The 15,060-nt window shown below is 50.0% G+C and overlaps 1 protein-coding gene across 1 annotated transcript in view; it reads right to left on the bottom strand.

The window, feature by feature from the left end:
* Window positions 1-9,048: 9,048 nt before the first annotated feature.
* Window positions 9,049-15,060, bottom strand: part of METTL24 (methyltransferase like 24) — a 49,008-nt gene continuing 42,996 nt past the window's right edge. The window contains exon 5 of the mRNA XM_075145663.1: window positions 9,049-9,487. Coding sequence (XP_075001764.1) covers window positions 9,173-9,487 — 315 coding nt within the window. The 3' untranslated portion in view covers window positions 9,049-9,172. The remainder of the gene's footprint in view (window positions 9,488-15,060) is intronic.

Here is a 15,060-nt window from a genome sequence, read left to right on the forward strand (position 1 = left end):
ACCCTATCCCAGCCAAAACCGGGACAGTATCCACCCCTTATTCCATACCATTTACATTATGCTTAGGTCTCACATTTTTTGATATATTTCAATTAATCACCACTATCTTTTTTTATATATACATATATATATATGCACACACAGATATCATTCCCTTAGTCTATGGACTACCTCTTTAAAATGTCCACTGAGTTCATTTAGTCCACAACTTTGGGCTCCATCTGTCATAACAGTCTTTCAGGGCCAGAGAGATGGTGCGTGGTGTTGGGCTGTTGCATCCTGAAGCCAGTCCTCATTTCGGTATTGCTGCACTCGTTCAGTTCTATCATCGTTGCACTTTGCTCGGTTTCATCAGAGTTAGTTCATTCTTTGTTAATCTGGGTGATTTTCACTGCTATACCATTGATAGCAACCGTAGAAATAATGATATACAATATCATATAACAATTGACATCATAAAATTCAGTTCATTGGCTATTTTCACCCAAAATCAAATCCCCTTGAGGTACACACCGGTCCTCCCCATCCTTTCGCATCACCCACCAAGTGCACCCAGGTCCTTGAGCAAAAGCAATCCCACGGATGGGTTTTCCCTTGCCAGAGGCAGGAGTAACCCAGACTGTCTTCCCCAGCATATTTCTTATGTGCACGACAGGGACTTTATCTCCATCTACAGTACGTAAGAGTCTTGATTGGGCAGGGCCAGCTCGATTAACAGACCCCCTAGTGTTGACTAACCAGGTGGCTTTTGCTAAATGTGTGTCCCAATGCTTGAATGTCCCACCACCCATTGCCCTCAGTGTTGTCTTTAGCAGCCCGTTGTATCGTTCGATTTTCCCGGAGGCTGGTGCGTGGTAGGGGATGTGATAGACCCACTCAATGCCATGCTCTTTGGCCCAGGTGTCTATGAGAGTGTTTCGGAAGTGAGTCCCGTTGTCTGACTCAATTCTTTCTGGGGTGCCATGTCGCCACAGGACTTGCTTTTCAAGGTCCAGGATGGTGTTCCGGGCGGTGGCATGGGGCACAGGGTATGTTTCCAGCCACCCGGTGGTTGCTTCCACCATGGTGAGCACATAGCGCTTGCCGTGGCGGGTTTGTGGGAGTGTGATATAATCAATCTGCCAGGCCTCCCCATATTTATGTTTCAACCATCGTCCTCCATACCAAAGAGGCTTTACTCGCTTGGCTTGTTTGATTGCAGCGCACGTTTCACATTCATAGATAACCTGTGCAAGAGTGTCCATGGTTAAGTCCACCCCTCGATCACGAGCCCATGTATATGTTGCATCTCTTCCTTGATGGCCTGAGGCGTCATGGGCCCACCGAGCTATAAATAATTCACCCTTATGTTGCCAGTCCAGATCCACCTGAGCCACTTCAATCTTAGCAGCCTGGTCCACCTGCTGGTTGTTTTGATGTTCTTCAGTGGCCCGACTCTTGGGTACGTGAGCATCTACGTGACGTACTTTTACAACCAGGTTCTCTACTCGGGCAGCAATATCTTGCCACAATGCAGCAGCCCAGATGGGTTTACCTCTGCGCTGCCAGTTGTTCTGCTTCCACTGCTGCAACCACCCCCACAGGGCATTTGCCACCATCCATGAGTCAGTATAGAGATAAAGCACTGGCCATTTTTCTCGTTCAGCAATGTCCAAGGCCAGCTGGATGGCTTTCACCTCTGCAAACTGGCTCGATTCACCTTCTCCTTCAGCAGTTTCTGCAACTTGGCGTATAGGACTCCATACCGCAGCCTTCCACCTCTGATGCTTTCCCACAAGGCGACAGGACCCATCAGTGAACAGGGCATACTGCTTCTCATTTTCTGGTAGTTTATTACACAGTGGGGCCTCTTCAGCACGTGTCACCTCCTCCTCTGGGGATATTCCAAAATCTTTGCCTTCTGGCCAGTTCGTGATCACTTCCAAGATTCCTGGGCGATTGGGGTTTCCTATTCGGGCCCGTTGTGTGATCAGTGCGACCCACTTACTCCACGTAGCATCAGTTGCATGATGTGTAGAGGGGACCCTCCCCTTGAACATCCAGCCCAGCACCGGCAGTCGGGGTGCCAGAAGGAGCTGTGCTTCAGTACCAACCACTTCCGAAGCAGCTCGAACCCCTTCATATGCTGCCAATATCTCCTTCTCAGTTGGAGTGTAGCGGGCCTCGGATCCTCTGTATCCCCGACTCCAGAACCCTAAGGGTCGACCTCGAGTTTCCCCTGGTGCTTTCTGCCAGAGGCTCCAGGTGGGTCCATTCTCCCCAGCTGCGGTGTAGAGCACATTCTTCACATCTTGTCCTGCCCGGACTGGCCCAAGGGCTACTGCATGAACTATCTCCTGTTTAATTTGTTCAAAGGCTTGTCGCTGCTCAGGGCCCCATTTGAAATCGTTCTTCTTCCGAGTCACTTGATAGAGGGGGCTTACGATCAGGCTTTAATCTGGAATATGCATTCTCCAAAAACCCACAACGCTAAGAAAGCTTGTGTTTCCCTTTTGCTAGTTGGTGGGGACATGGCTGTTATTTTGTTGATCACATCCGTTGGAATCTGACGACGTCCATCTTGCCATTTTATTCCTAAAAACTGGATCTCCTGTGCAGGTCCCTTGACCTTACTTCGTTTTATGGCAAAACCGGCCTTCAGAAGGATTTGAATTATTCTCTCCCCTTTCTCAAAAACTTCCTCTGCTGTGTTGCCCCACACGATGATGTCATCAATGTACTGCAGGTGTTCTGGAGCCTCACCCTGTTCCAGTGCGGTGTGGATCAGGCCATGGCAAATGGTAGGGCTGTGTTTCCACCCCTGGGGCAGTCGGTTCCAGGTGTACTGGACACCCCTCCAAGTGAAAGCAAACTGTGGCCTGCACTCTGCCGCCAAAGGGATGGAGAAGGCGGCATTAGCAATGTCAGTGGTGCCGTACCACTTGGCTGCCTTCGACTCCAGTTCGTATTGAAGTTCTAGCATGTCCGGCACGGCAGCACTCAGTGGCGGCGTGACTTCGTTCAGGCCACGGTAGTCTACTGTTAGTCTCCACTCTCCGTTAGACTTTCGCACTGGCCATATGGGACTGTTAAAGGGTGAGCGAGTCTTGCTGATCACTCCTTGGCTCTCCAGTCGACGAATCAGCTCATGGATGGGGATCAGGGAGTCTCGGTTGGTGCGGTATTGCCGCCGGTGCACCGTTGTGGTAGCGATTGGCACCTGCTGTTCTTCAACCCTCAACAACCCCACAACAGAAGGGTCCTCCGAGAGACCAGGCAAGGTGGACAGCTGTTTAATTTCCTCCGTCTCCAGGGCAGCTATACCAAAAGCCCACCGGTACCCTTTTGGGTCCTTGAAATACCCTCTCCTGAGGTAGTCTATGCCAAGGATGCACGGAGCCTCTGGGCCAGTCACAATGGGGTGCTTCTGCCACTCATTCCCAGTTAGGCTCACTTCGGCCTCCAATACAGTTAACTCTTGGGATCCACTGTCACTCCAGAAATACAGATGGGTTCTGCCCCTTTATAGCTTGATGGCATCAGGGTACGCTGTGCACTGGTGTCTATGAGAGCCTTATACTCCTGTGGGTCTGATGTGCCAGGCCATCGAATCCACACAGTCCAGTAAACCCGGTTGTCCCTTTCCTCCACCTGGCCGGAGGCAGGGCCCCTCTAGTTCTGGTCATAGTATCCGCTTCTCACTTCTTGCAAACGTGAGTCAAGAATTCCTTCATTACAATCCAAAGTAAGATCAGCCCTTCTACTCTGTCTGGCGAACTGTTCACTGGAAACTGGACCGTTGTGAGACAGGTTTTTCCTGAAAACTGGAGCAGCATTTTTCCTGGGACAACCCCCTTGTGTGATTGTTTTTCCTTGCAACTCACGTACACGTGCCTCTAGGATGAAGGTAGGTTTTCCATCCCACTGCCTCACGTCCTCTCCGTGGTCACACAGGTAAAACGACAGGGTGCCCCGTGGTGTGTACTTTCTATATCCTCTCTCTTGAGCAGAAGAACGCTGACTCTTAATGGCTGAGATACTGGTCCATACAGGTGGAGAATAGGACCTATCGTCTTCGAGTTGCTGGACCTTCCGGGACAGTTTCTCCACAGCTGAGACAAGGGAGGAGGAGACACTTTCTTCGTATTCCTGGAGATTGCTAACCACAACATCAACCGTTGGTGCTTCTTCCTCTTTCCAGCACAGTACTGCCAACGCCTTGGCATACGACGCTGGTGCGCTCCGTACTAATTTCCGCCACATGGGTCGCGTGCACTGGACTTCATCTGGATCTTTGGGTGTTCGGACATCGTCCAGGTCACTGTAAACTACCTCCAGCACGCCTAGTTCTCTCAGGTACTGGATACCTCTCTCCATAGTGGTCCATTTGCCTAGGCGATATATAACATCTTCCTTGAAGGGATACCTTTCCTTCACGCCTGACAGCAGTCGCCTCCAGAGGCTGAGGACCTGTGTCCCTTTTCCAATTGCTTTGTCAATACCTGCTTCCCTAGCAAGGGATCCCAGCTGTTTGGCCTCCTTCCCCTCTAATCCCAAGCTACTGGCCCCATTATCCCAGCATCGGAGCAGCCAGGTAACAATATGCTCGCCTGGACGACGGCTGAAATCTTTCCGCATATCTCGCAGCTCACTCAGGGATAGGGATCGGGTGGTTTCCGTCTCGTTTATGAGTTCTTCCTCTTCCTCCTCCTCTCCTCGTGATGTCCCTGCTCTTTCATCATCCCTTTCTAAACGACCTGATCTCCGCTTCCAAGATTTCCTCTTCTGTACAGGGGCAACAGATACCAGCAAGGGTTGGTCCTCTGGTTCAGCTGTAGTGCCTGTTGCTGGGGTTTGGGTAGCTGCAGTGCTTGTCATGGGGGTTGGAGTAACTGTAGTGCCTGTTGCCGGAGCTTGAGTGGCTGCAGTGCCTGTCGCAGGGGGTTGGAGAAGCTACAGTGACTGTTGCTGGGGTTTGAGTAGCCACAGGGGTTGTCGTGGGGGTTGAAGTAGCCGCAGTGCCTGTCGTGGGGTTTTGAGTAGCTACCGTGTCTGTTGCCGGAGTTGATCTCCCGCTGCCCACCGCCCCTGAGACTCGCCGCTCCACCCGCCCAGACGAGGCAACGCCGTTTGCCCTCCCTCTTTTCTTGTTCCTGAGGGTTGATCTCTGGACAATATTCCTGAATAATTGTTTAACCCCAAACAAGGCCTGAACCACATTCAGGATACATAGCAATATGAACATGCTTGTTTGAACATCCCAAGGAGATTCAAAATTCTCAGGGAATAGTGTGGACATCTTCGTGAAGAGGATAGAAGAAAAAGGAGTTTCTGACAATATGGAAGGGAAGATGAACAAGTGGGAGAAAGTGTCCCATCCTGTCTCCCCCTTAAATTCATTCTCCGAGGAGAAAAAAGTGCAATTACTAATAATTTCTAAGAGGTGATTCCCGAGGTACAGAAATGACGGCAGTGCCGAGTACAGATACCAGATTAGACTTATGACCAATGATTTTATCACCTCATAAAACAGCAGCAAAATGATAATCTTGGCCCAGTTCCGACTGATGATAAACAGCACAAAAGGGAACACATACTGCAAGCAAGGTATTACATGACCCAACATTGAGAGCCAGCCCCATAACTTTGACAGCCAATACATCAACATTGTGACCAATCAATATAACGAATGCTTATAACAATTTTGCCTTAACACACTTTGGTCAGATCTATCGTTATCTCAACCCTTCGAGCCCCACGTTGGGCACCAAAAACGACTGTCGTGGTTTAACCTGGCAGGCAGCCAAATACCACGCAGCCGCTCACTCACTCCCCCCGCCCCCCCAGTGGGACGGGGAGAGAATCGGAAGGGTAAGAGTGAGAAAAACTCGTGGGTTGAGATAAAGACAGTTTAATAGACAAAGAACCTGTGCAGTGCTAGAGCTCGTATTTTTATGCTTTATTAATAAATCAGGACTCACAGCTGGGCTTTTGCCACCCCATTATTTGAAAAATGGGAGTTGAGCCATTCTGTGGTGCAGTGATTGTTCCAACAAGCTAGATACTGGTTTAGGAAATCCTGGCACCCTCTTGCATTTTAATGAATCTCCTCATGGCCCTGCATTGTTAAACAACCTCGGTACTTAACATAGGAGGGTTTGCAGCAAGCGTGGCTCTCACAGAGAAGGCATTTCCTACCCATTTTCAGAGGTCGCGGTTCCCTTGGGTTGTGTATGTAGTATGTAGCTCGCCCTGTGCAAAGCGCTTTGCCTAACGTCTTGGAGATGGGGAATCCAACACAGCAGCAATATGTCATCTTGATTTTGAGCACCGCAGAGCTGAGGAGGTGGTGGGCCCCCACAGCAGCCTGCTCTGGGTGACTGCAAAGCCCCTCGCCCGCCGGTCCAGGCGGGATGTGCAGGAGCAGAAACGAAAGCTATGTTTATACCAGAAAATAAAATGGTGCCAGGAGGTATTTCCCAGCTTTGAGGCAAAACTGGCAAAGATGGCCTGGCCATGTCCATTTACTAAACTCTTTCAGCTTCCCAAACAAGGTGGCTGCATGCAAGCTGTCCTTGGCTTGGGCTAACTCCCCAGCTGTGCCTAGGAATTGGCTGGGAGAGTCCTAGATGGCCTGAGACAAAATTGTGCCAGGGATCTCATTAATTAACCAGATAGCCATTCCCCGAGCCTGTGCACGCTGCCTGCCACTGCTTAATTTACTAGCACAGGCACAGCTGGGATCACCTCCTGGTCAGTAGTCCTGGTCCGGCTGCACCGTCCTCTTTCTTCCCTAAATGAGGGGCTTGATGTGCAGAAGCCCACGTGAAGACTCCACTTCAGAAAATCCAAGTGTAACTAAAGAAGTAGATGGATTTGGTTGTAAAGGGAAAATAAAATGGGGAGACAATAAATCAGAGACTCCGTACCACATAAGGCACTGTCAGCATGACTGAAAGGCAGTAGATTGAAAACCAGCATGCATTTGTTAAAAAAGAGAGGGTTTGACATTTAGCCACAGGTTAAAATTTCAAATATAATTTGGAAGACTGATACAAACCCAAATGCACAAGGGCACAGAGCTGGCTTTCTCTCAAGAGATTAAAATCCCCCCCATTTCCACCATCTTCTCCCCACCCTAGTCCTTCACCATCGAAGCAGGGAGAGGTTTCTTTCCTGCCTCTTCCACAGCAGCCTGAGGTCTGCGGCCTCTGTGGCCAACGCGGATGCTCGAAGTCGGATTCAGTGCAGCAGTTTCAAGCCCCACGACGGGCTCTGCAGGTCCCGGCGGGGAGGCGGGTGCTGGGGCCAGGGCAGGTGCCTCCCCGCAGCCCCGGGGCAAGGGCAGTGGGAGGAAGACTGTCACCCCAGCAGGGTCACCCGCCTGCTGGCCTCTTCTGGGAGAAAGGGAGCTGACCTGCAGGGCTGAAGCAGTGTCTGCTGGGGAGAGCGGTCCCTGCCCGCCCTGGGGCAGCGGGAGCCCTCAGAGAGGTGGGAGAGGAGGAAAGCAGATGCCTCGCTCGGGGGTGAAGCCTGGGGAAGATGAGGGGAATGGCTCGATCCACTGGTGAGGCAAAGCAGTGCCTCAGGGAGAAAGCTGACTCGCCTGGCTGGAAGGAAGAGCTCCTACTCTTTTTTTTCCCCTCTGGCTGCTTGCCGAGATCCTGTGGGCACGTTAGGTCCAGCGCAGGACCCTGCTCTGGGAAGGAGAGGATGAGGGAGCTGAGGCAGCGGAGAGGGTGAAAAAGGAAAGGAGGGTATGAAAGGAGAGAGGGGAATGCCAGGGTTACAAGAGAAGGAACAACACAGGGACAGGGAAAGAGAGACTTGTTAAAAACACAACACTGGGCTGAGGCACACCAAGGGGAGGAACAGTGAGCCCTGCAGAAGTCAGAAACCAAAGGCAGTTACAAAAGCTGTATATCAAAGACAGGAAAGTGGTGTCATCTTGTATTTTAATGCAAAGTTTAATGTCAAAATTCTTTTAAAGAGAAGAAAAAACCCAACCTGCTCTATATTTTCTAGCTCCCCCCATTCCTTAGCTCCTCAGGGATCAGCCAAGGCTGGCTCCTGGGAGTGCACTGCAGACAACCCACACGCCAGCCTGCCGAGCCCCAGCACGCCCGCAGACCAGGGCACCTGCCACCACCTCTCCAGCATCCGTGCAGCCCCGGGGCCTGGCCGGCTCACGTCAGGGAGAGGCGGCCAGGCCAGGGAGGTGCTGAGGAGGTAGCAGACGTCCAGGCGCATCGCTGGAGAAGGCACGCAGCAAAATGTTCAACTAAAACCCAAAACAAACGAACAAAAAAGACCAGGTTTCACTTTCAGCTCTTTTAAATAAGTATCTCGCTAGATGAAAAACCATTTGCTACAGCCATTGCAAGAGTAACTTAAAACAAGACCTTCTTGGAGCGGATGAACTAGGGAAGCCCTGTCTTCTGTGGCTGAAGCCTCCGGAGGGTGAGGAGGGGGAGTGCTGGCGGCAGCTTTTCCTGCAGCTGAGTCTCTCTGTCCCACCATCGCCTGTGTCAGAAGCACTGAACTCGCTTCTCGCAGCCAGATTGCCTTATAGAGCTGAAGTCAGAGCACTCAGAAGCTGTTCAATGAAATAGGTAAGAATTCAGTTTGGTGGTGATTTCTGCCTTTGCCAAATTCAGCTGAAATTTTCCTGTGGGTTGAAGAACGTACTGTTCTTGCCTAAAATTTATTCCATAGGAAACAAGGCAAACGTAAAGATGGTGCAAATCAAAGATGATCGCTTTACAGAGAAGTAACACTTGACCCTTCCTGAGAAAGGCAGCTCCCCACGAGCACTCTCCTGCCCGAGGGCCGGTGCAGCTCAGCGAGCAGAGCTTCCCGGAGCAGCCCCAGAGGGATGCCCTCTGTGCCGGCATGCTCAGGCATGGGGCAGCCCGGGAAAGCTGCGCTGTTAGCCACCCCGGACAAACCTTTACAGAAGCCTCTGTCCTCTGAGACAATGTACCCACTGACAAATATACTGCTATACAAATCTGCACCATGTATCTTCTCCTAGTGCCAGTTCTTTTGACAACTTATAAAAATAAAAGCCAGGCCATTTTGTCAGCAGTCACTGTGTGCATATTCAGCAACTTTAGCCAGTGACGCCAAAGTCCTCTTCAATAACGCTACGGGGCCAGATGGCTCGCAGTCACACATCATAAATTCCTTTCTGCTATTTCCATCTTGTATTTACCCAGCTCAGTGTGTAACAGCTACTGGCGTTGAAGGCTTCCTTTTTCAGAAACATCTGTGGTTTTGATAAGTCTTTGTAGGTATGGAAAAGCCTGAAGTCCTTCAGCTCCAGTTCTCGGAGCAGACTGTACCAGTACCGCACCACGGTGCTGTCATTGCCGCTGACCTCAAACCCAGGCCAGTGGATGTGCACCTCAAAGACCAGCTGTCCTATCTGCTCAACAACATCTTCCAGGATCAGGTTTTCCAAGATTTTCCACTCAGCGCTCTCCACATCTGCCTTGAGGACATCAATCTGCAACAAAAACGTGAAAATGAGAGGCTTTGCAGTTATTGTCAGTAACATCTGAAGCCAGGCTTGTCCATTTTATAATATACATAATTGCTTTTATGTACAGTTCCTTTAGTGTTTAAAAAAAAAAAAAAATTTAAAAATCTCAGAACGTCCTGGGGCTAATATGGACGCTGGGTGAAGTTTCACGCGTGCCTGTTCACAGCCCTTCTGCCTCCAACTCCTGGGCTGAAAAGCTTTGTACCCCAAGGTGTCCGATGCAGCTGATCCTACAATCAAAGCATGTCACCGTTCCTTCACAAATCTTGTGGTGGCATCAAAGCTATGGAAAAAAGAAACCCACCTCACTCAACAAAGACGCTAAGGCATTACTCTTCCTTATTTCTCCATCGCAAAATCCTGCAACAGCACAAAACGCACTAACAGTGATTACTTGCACCACAGTAGAGCGTGGTCCTCGTGTGCCAGATGCTACACACACCATACAAGTGCAAGAGAAGGCCAAAGTGAAATGAACGCTATGAGCCGCTCAGGCCACCAGCTGCTGTCTGAAGCTTTTGCAGGCATCACTACGGATGCTGAGTGAGGAGGACCAATTCAAAGGAGAATTACGCGAAGACTCTGCAGGGTTTTAAAGGCAGCTCCTCCAAAGAAAAAGAGATAGCAGGAAAGAAGCCGTAAAGTTGCTTGAAGGGAAAAATACAACTAATAAACAAACGCCCTGTTTTAATTTTAGACCATTATTTAATTTTGTCGTTAGATATTCAGCAAACCAACTTCTCATATCCCAACACAACTGCGTGTTGATTTTGCTTGGCAGTTAGCTGGAGGAGGGGAGGTGTATGGTTTAATAAAAAAAGAGCATTTAATCAGAATTTCAGACCTGGTAGAAAACGATGACTGCAATAGTGCTCACAAGCTGCAGAGCTCAAGGGCCCGTGTTTCCCAGAGCCGAACAGGGGAAACTGTCCCCCGCGAGAGCGGGGTTTGGCAGTGCCGGTTCCACCTGAGCTGCTGCTTCTGCCCATCTGCTCACGCTCAAGATGCGTTTGAAGTGAAAACTGAAGACTTTGTATTTAGAGTCAAAAATAGTAAAAAAAAAAACAAAACAGAAACCCAGGCTCTCTCGGCAGCCTACCCTAACCTTCGAGGCAGTGTCGGAAAAGGAACCTGTGCAGGTACAGGAAAGAAATTTGGGCAGGTGATGTAAAGGCAACTGCTTCCCTGAGCCGCGCCATCCCAGGACGCCTCGCTGGCGTCAGGCCATGCCCGGTCCGTGCGGGCTGGGGCCCTGCCTGCGGAGCCCTCTGCCCGGGGCGCGGGGCAGGGGTTGTGCTGCCAGCACCTCTCCCGTACAAGCAGAGCTCTGCTTCGCAGGGGCCGTAGCCAGAAACCACAGGGCCATGGCAGGGTTTGGGTGAGGTGAGCTGCCAGGACCGTGTGAGGGGCTCGCCTGCTTCTTCAACCGTGCCTTGGCTAAGGGAAATGCTGTTGGTTCTTCAACTTCACCCATAAATGCGCATAAATACCCTTCATCGGTCTAAAGCCTAGGGAGCAGGGCCAGGGCTGAAAATAACTTGGCTGTCAAAAGACATTGGACAAGAAGTTTTAAGAGTTAATTAATTAATTTCAAATTTTAACCCCACACGTCAAAAATAAACAACAGTAACTGTGTGGGCTTCCTACACAGGGGCTCTCGCTTCATGGCAAAGGTCCCTCCAGTCTACCTGGACCTGTAGTACCTGCACTGAGCACACCTGGATGCCCAAAGCTCTGCAGTCTGTGGTCCCCGGTTGCCTGAAGGACAGACAGAGGCAGGCAGGGCTGGCAGCAGAGGGAAGAGACATTAAGACAAAAAGTGCAGAGGTTGAAGAGGCTGGGACCAGAGACTGTTGGAGGAGTTATCCTCAGACTGGAAGTTTGGGTGAAAGACGTTGGGAAAAAGAAGTATGATGGAGAGCTTGGGCAGAGATTTAAGAGGCAGGGCTGGAGGTAGTGGAGGAGGAAATTCAAGTAACGAGGTACTTGTAGAGCACAGCAGCAGCAATACAGAGTGCTCTCCTTCCTCAGCTTTAAGAGGGTCTTTGAAAGAGGGCAGAAACCAATGGAAGGTGAAGAGCTCGGTGCTTCCCAAAGCAAATGCATAATCCAGTGAAGGGAGACAAGAGGAGCAATGGACCCTGGGCTGTTCCTGTTCCCAATGGGGTAAAGGCGAGGACAGTGTATGGCTACTCCCACCTGTCTTACTACGACCTGGAGCTACGCCACGGGCCGGCTAATGCTGCTACCAGTGGGAAAACAGAGGTCATTAGAGACAGACAGGGTGAAGCATCAGAAGGGGGCTGGCTAGGAGGGTGGGACCAAGACCTGAGGACCCTGTGCAAGGCAGCTGCCACGGAGGGCTTGGTGATATCCTAGTTCCCAATGGGGTGGCCACGTCTACCTTCCCTTGTTCTCTGGCTGGCTGACTGGAGGCACCAGGGTCTGATCTGCTGAGGTGCAGAGCGCTCACAACCACGTCAGCCCTCCTCAGGGGCTGTGCTCCGGCGCTATGGATGGGCATGGGATGGCAAGAATCGGTAGGTGTTAAGCTCTTGCCATTTCTGGTCTCCACCTGTAAAACAAGGGTATTAACCACTGAACTCCCAGGTTGTGTCCGTGAAGGGCTGTGAGACTTTTGTGGGACAAGCTGTAAAACACTGTGTTTTCAGAGCAGGACTCAGAGGGTGGGACTTGAATGAGGTCCTCGGTCACAGACCAAATAATGACAAGCCAAGCCGCTGCCTGTCTGCTCATTAAGGCGGCATTGTGCCTCCTCCGCACTGAGGAAGGCAGGGGGCCAGTGGAAAATGACTGATGGATTATGGAATTAAAGCCCGTATTGTGGCACGTCCGCATGGGGAGGGGAGAGGAAGGTTGCACAGACAACCTTAGCTCTGGTATTGCCTAACTTGACTCTGCAACAAAGAGCCTGTCAGTCTGTCCATACGTGGGTCAGTGAAACAGTTTAGCATAGTGCTCCTTTGGGTTGAAGGAGAGGCTGAATGTAAATGATGCTGCTCATGACATTTCAGCTGAGAACTACTTCATGGCTGAGCTCACTTGTTTCCCTTTATACATTTAAATAGGTTACTTATTTTTCAGATAGCAGCTCGCAGCTCTACCTGTAATGCAATTTTGTAGGTAGTTTTGATTCCACATGGGTGCAATTGCCATAGGATTGTGCTGCCACACTTCAGAAACCATAGATTTTTATCTTTGGGAGACTTCTGTAACTTTGAAAGGAGACAAATCATTCAAAACCTTTTTTTTTTTTCTGGTGGGGGGAGTGTTTCTAAGTGTTTGCTTTTGTTTTCCCATGATTTTGCTTTATGACAACAGTGGGACATCTTTTTCCCATGGTAATGTTTCCAGTCATCATCCAGGCTGGTTTATTTTTCTCTCGTGACAGTAACTGCTGCTCCGGCTGCTCAGCAGGCACTGCACATGCTTCGTGCTGTATTTGTAAAATTGATCCGAAAAGTGGCTGCTAATCAATGCTTCGGTAGGATAAAATGAGTTACCACAATAACTGCTTAAACACATACTGAAATGACCAGGAAAGAAACACAACACTAGTAGGGATGTGCTGCATACAGAAACCAGAGGCTCTTTGTTACCTGTAGAGCCCCGCACTGCTCAGAGACCTGCAGGGAGGAAGGCACCCGTCTCTACCCACCAACTGTTGTGCCGGCATTCCAGGCAAGGGGACCATCTCAGCCCAGAGTCTCCTTTTTATGCCATGGATAGGGTAAACAGCAGAACAGCTTTGTGTCAGAGTATTTGAGCGAATAACAAGTGTCCTGCCAGCACTGAAAGCAAGTTCTGTGATGATTAGACCACTCAGGAGATATTTACGCTCAGTGATAAGCAGCGCACTACTGTAAGAAATGCACTACCACCTTCCAGATGCCTTGATTCAAAGTGCCAGTGAAAGGATTAGTGGACTATAAATTAGTGAATCTGTACATTCAGAGCTCTAATTCACCCGGAAGCGTAGCTGGAGTCTGCTGCTGAGAATAGATCCTGGAAGGCAAAGATCTACAGTGCCTGCAGGTGAAGGATGGCAGTCGATTGCCTGCTGGTTTCGAGCACTCACAGACTAAGGCTGGTTCTTCTTATCTTCCACAAATCCTGTATCTTCCACAAACTAGCTAGGTTATCACAGAAAAGTAAAAAATGTGGATTTTTTAATGTTTTCTCAGTGTTTAGCTCCCTTGAAAAAGCACTGCAGCATTGTACCAGTTACACCTGGAGAAAAAAAAAGGCCTTTCCTCATGCACAACCAAGCATATAAAACAGCTGAAAAGGAATCTGTTTTAGTTAGTGAAGGTTAACACATACTGTATGAAGGTTCATTTCTTCTTTTTAGGGTAATGACTTGTTACAATTGTGCATCATTTCCTAAAGCAGAGATCAGAGCTCTGTTTGCCTTGATCGTTTTTGGACTACCAGGGTTAACAGGGATTTCAGGCTCTGCACTGCCCCGTGGGCACCATTTAAAGCTCCCTGTGGAGAAGAGTCAATTGAGAGTGAGTAGCTGGAGGAAGCAATTTAGCTGTATTACTTCCAGCACAAACTCAGCATGTGGAAGCGGCAGCCAGGAAAGGCAAAAATGGCAAACGTGGCACAGGTCAGGCAAGGAGAATCCCTCCCTTTCTGTGGGAGCAGTTCTACGGCATAAGCTGGGAGCAGGGAGAGGGAGAGCTGGTTACGGCTTTCAAGCAGAGGAGCGGAGCTCAGAACCACCCCGTCCTCCTGACCACACTGCAGCACTCGGGAGTTGAGGCTGTGAGAAATAACCCTCTGCTCCAGGTCCCTGATACCCAGTTACCATTTTGACACCAGCTGTACAGCAAGACGAACTCTTGCTTGCTTATGCATCAATTTTTCCCCTCTCCCCCTAAGTACAATTCTCTATTTTCAGCAGACAAAACTCTAGAAAAAGCTGTTTAATTCATATTTTGATAGCACATGACTTTGCAGGTAACAAAGAGGTTCCTGAGCGTAGCTTTTTTAAACGCAGCTTCCCTCTTTTCCCATCTGCAACCTTTCAGCACGATACTTCCCTCACTCTCTTTCCTTTCAAAATGCATCCAGCCCCTCCTCACCAGCAGGCGACGGCTTGGATGTTAAGTCCCTTTCATTCCCTTTTATTCTGAGCCGAGGCTGTAATTGATGGCAGACAGGATGCCACGTAGCCTAACAGCAAATTATGCTCCCAGCAGCCTGTGACTGCCCCCCGCCCCCGTGCTCCCTGCCATCAGTGGGAGCGGGAACCATCCCGGCTCTCTCTGAGCCATCCGGCGGGGAGACGGGGACTGCTGTGGGCACGGCCTGAGCAACACAGATACTGAAATCAGGAGAAAAGTCAATCACTACTGGTTTACAGTGGTGTACAGCTCCAAACAGCAGCACTTCTCCTTCAAATTACCTCCCTTCCTTCCTACTCACATTTACATCCCCCTCTGCGATGGTCTACATGGCCAACTTCAAAATGACTCTGGGACGAATGTGTCATTTGAGATTATTCGCTC

This window comes from Calonectris borealis, chromosome 3 (genome assembly GCF_964195595.1).
Source record: "Calonectris borealis chromosome 3, bCalBor7.hap1.2, whole genome shotgun sequence".
Classification (NCBI taxonomy): Eukaryota; Metazoa; Chordata; class Aves; order Procellariiformes; family Procellariidae; genus Calonectris; species Calonectris borealis.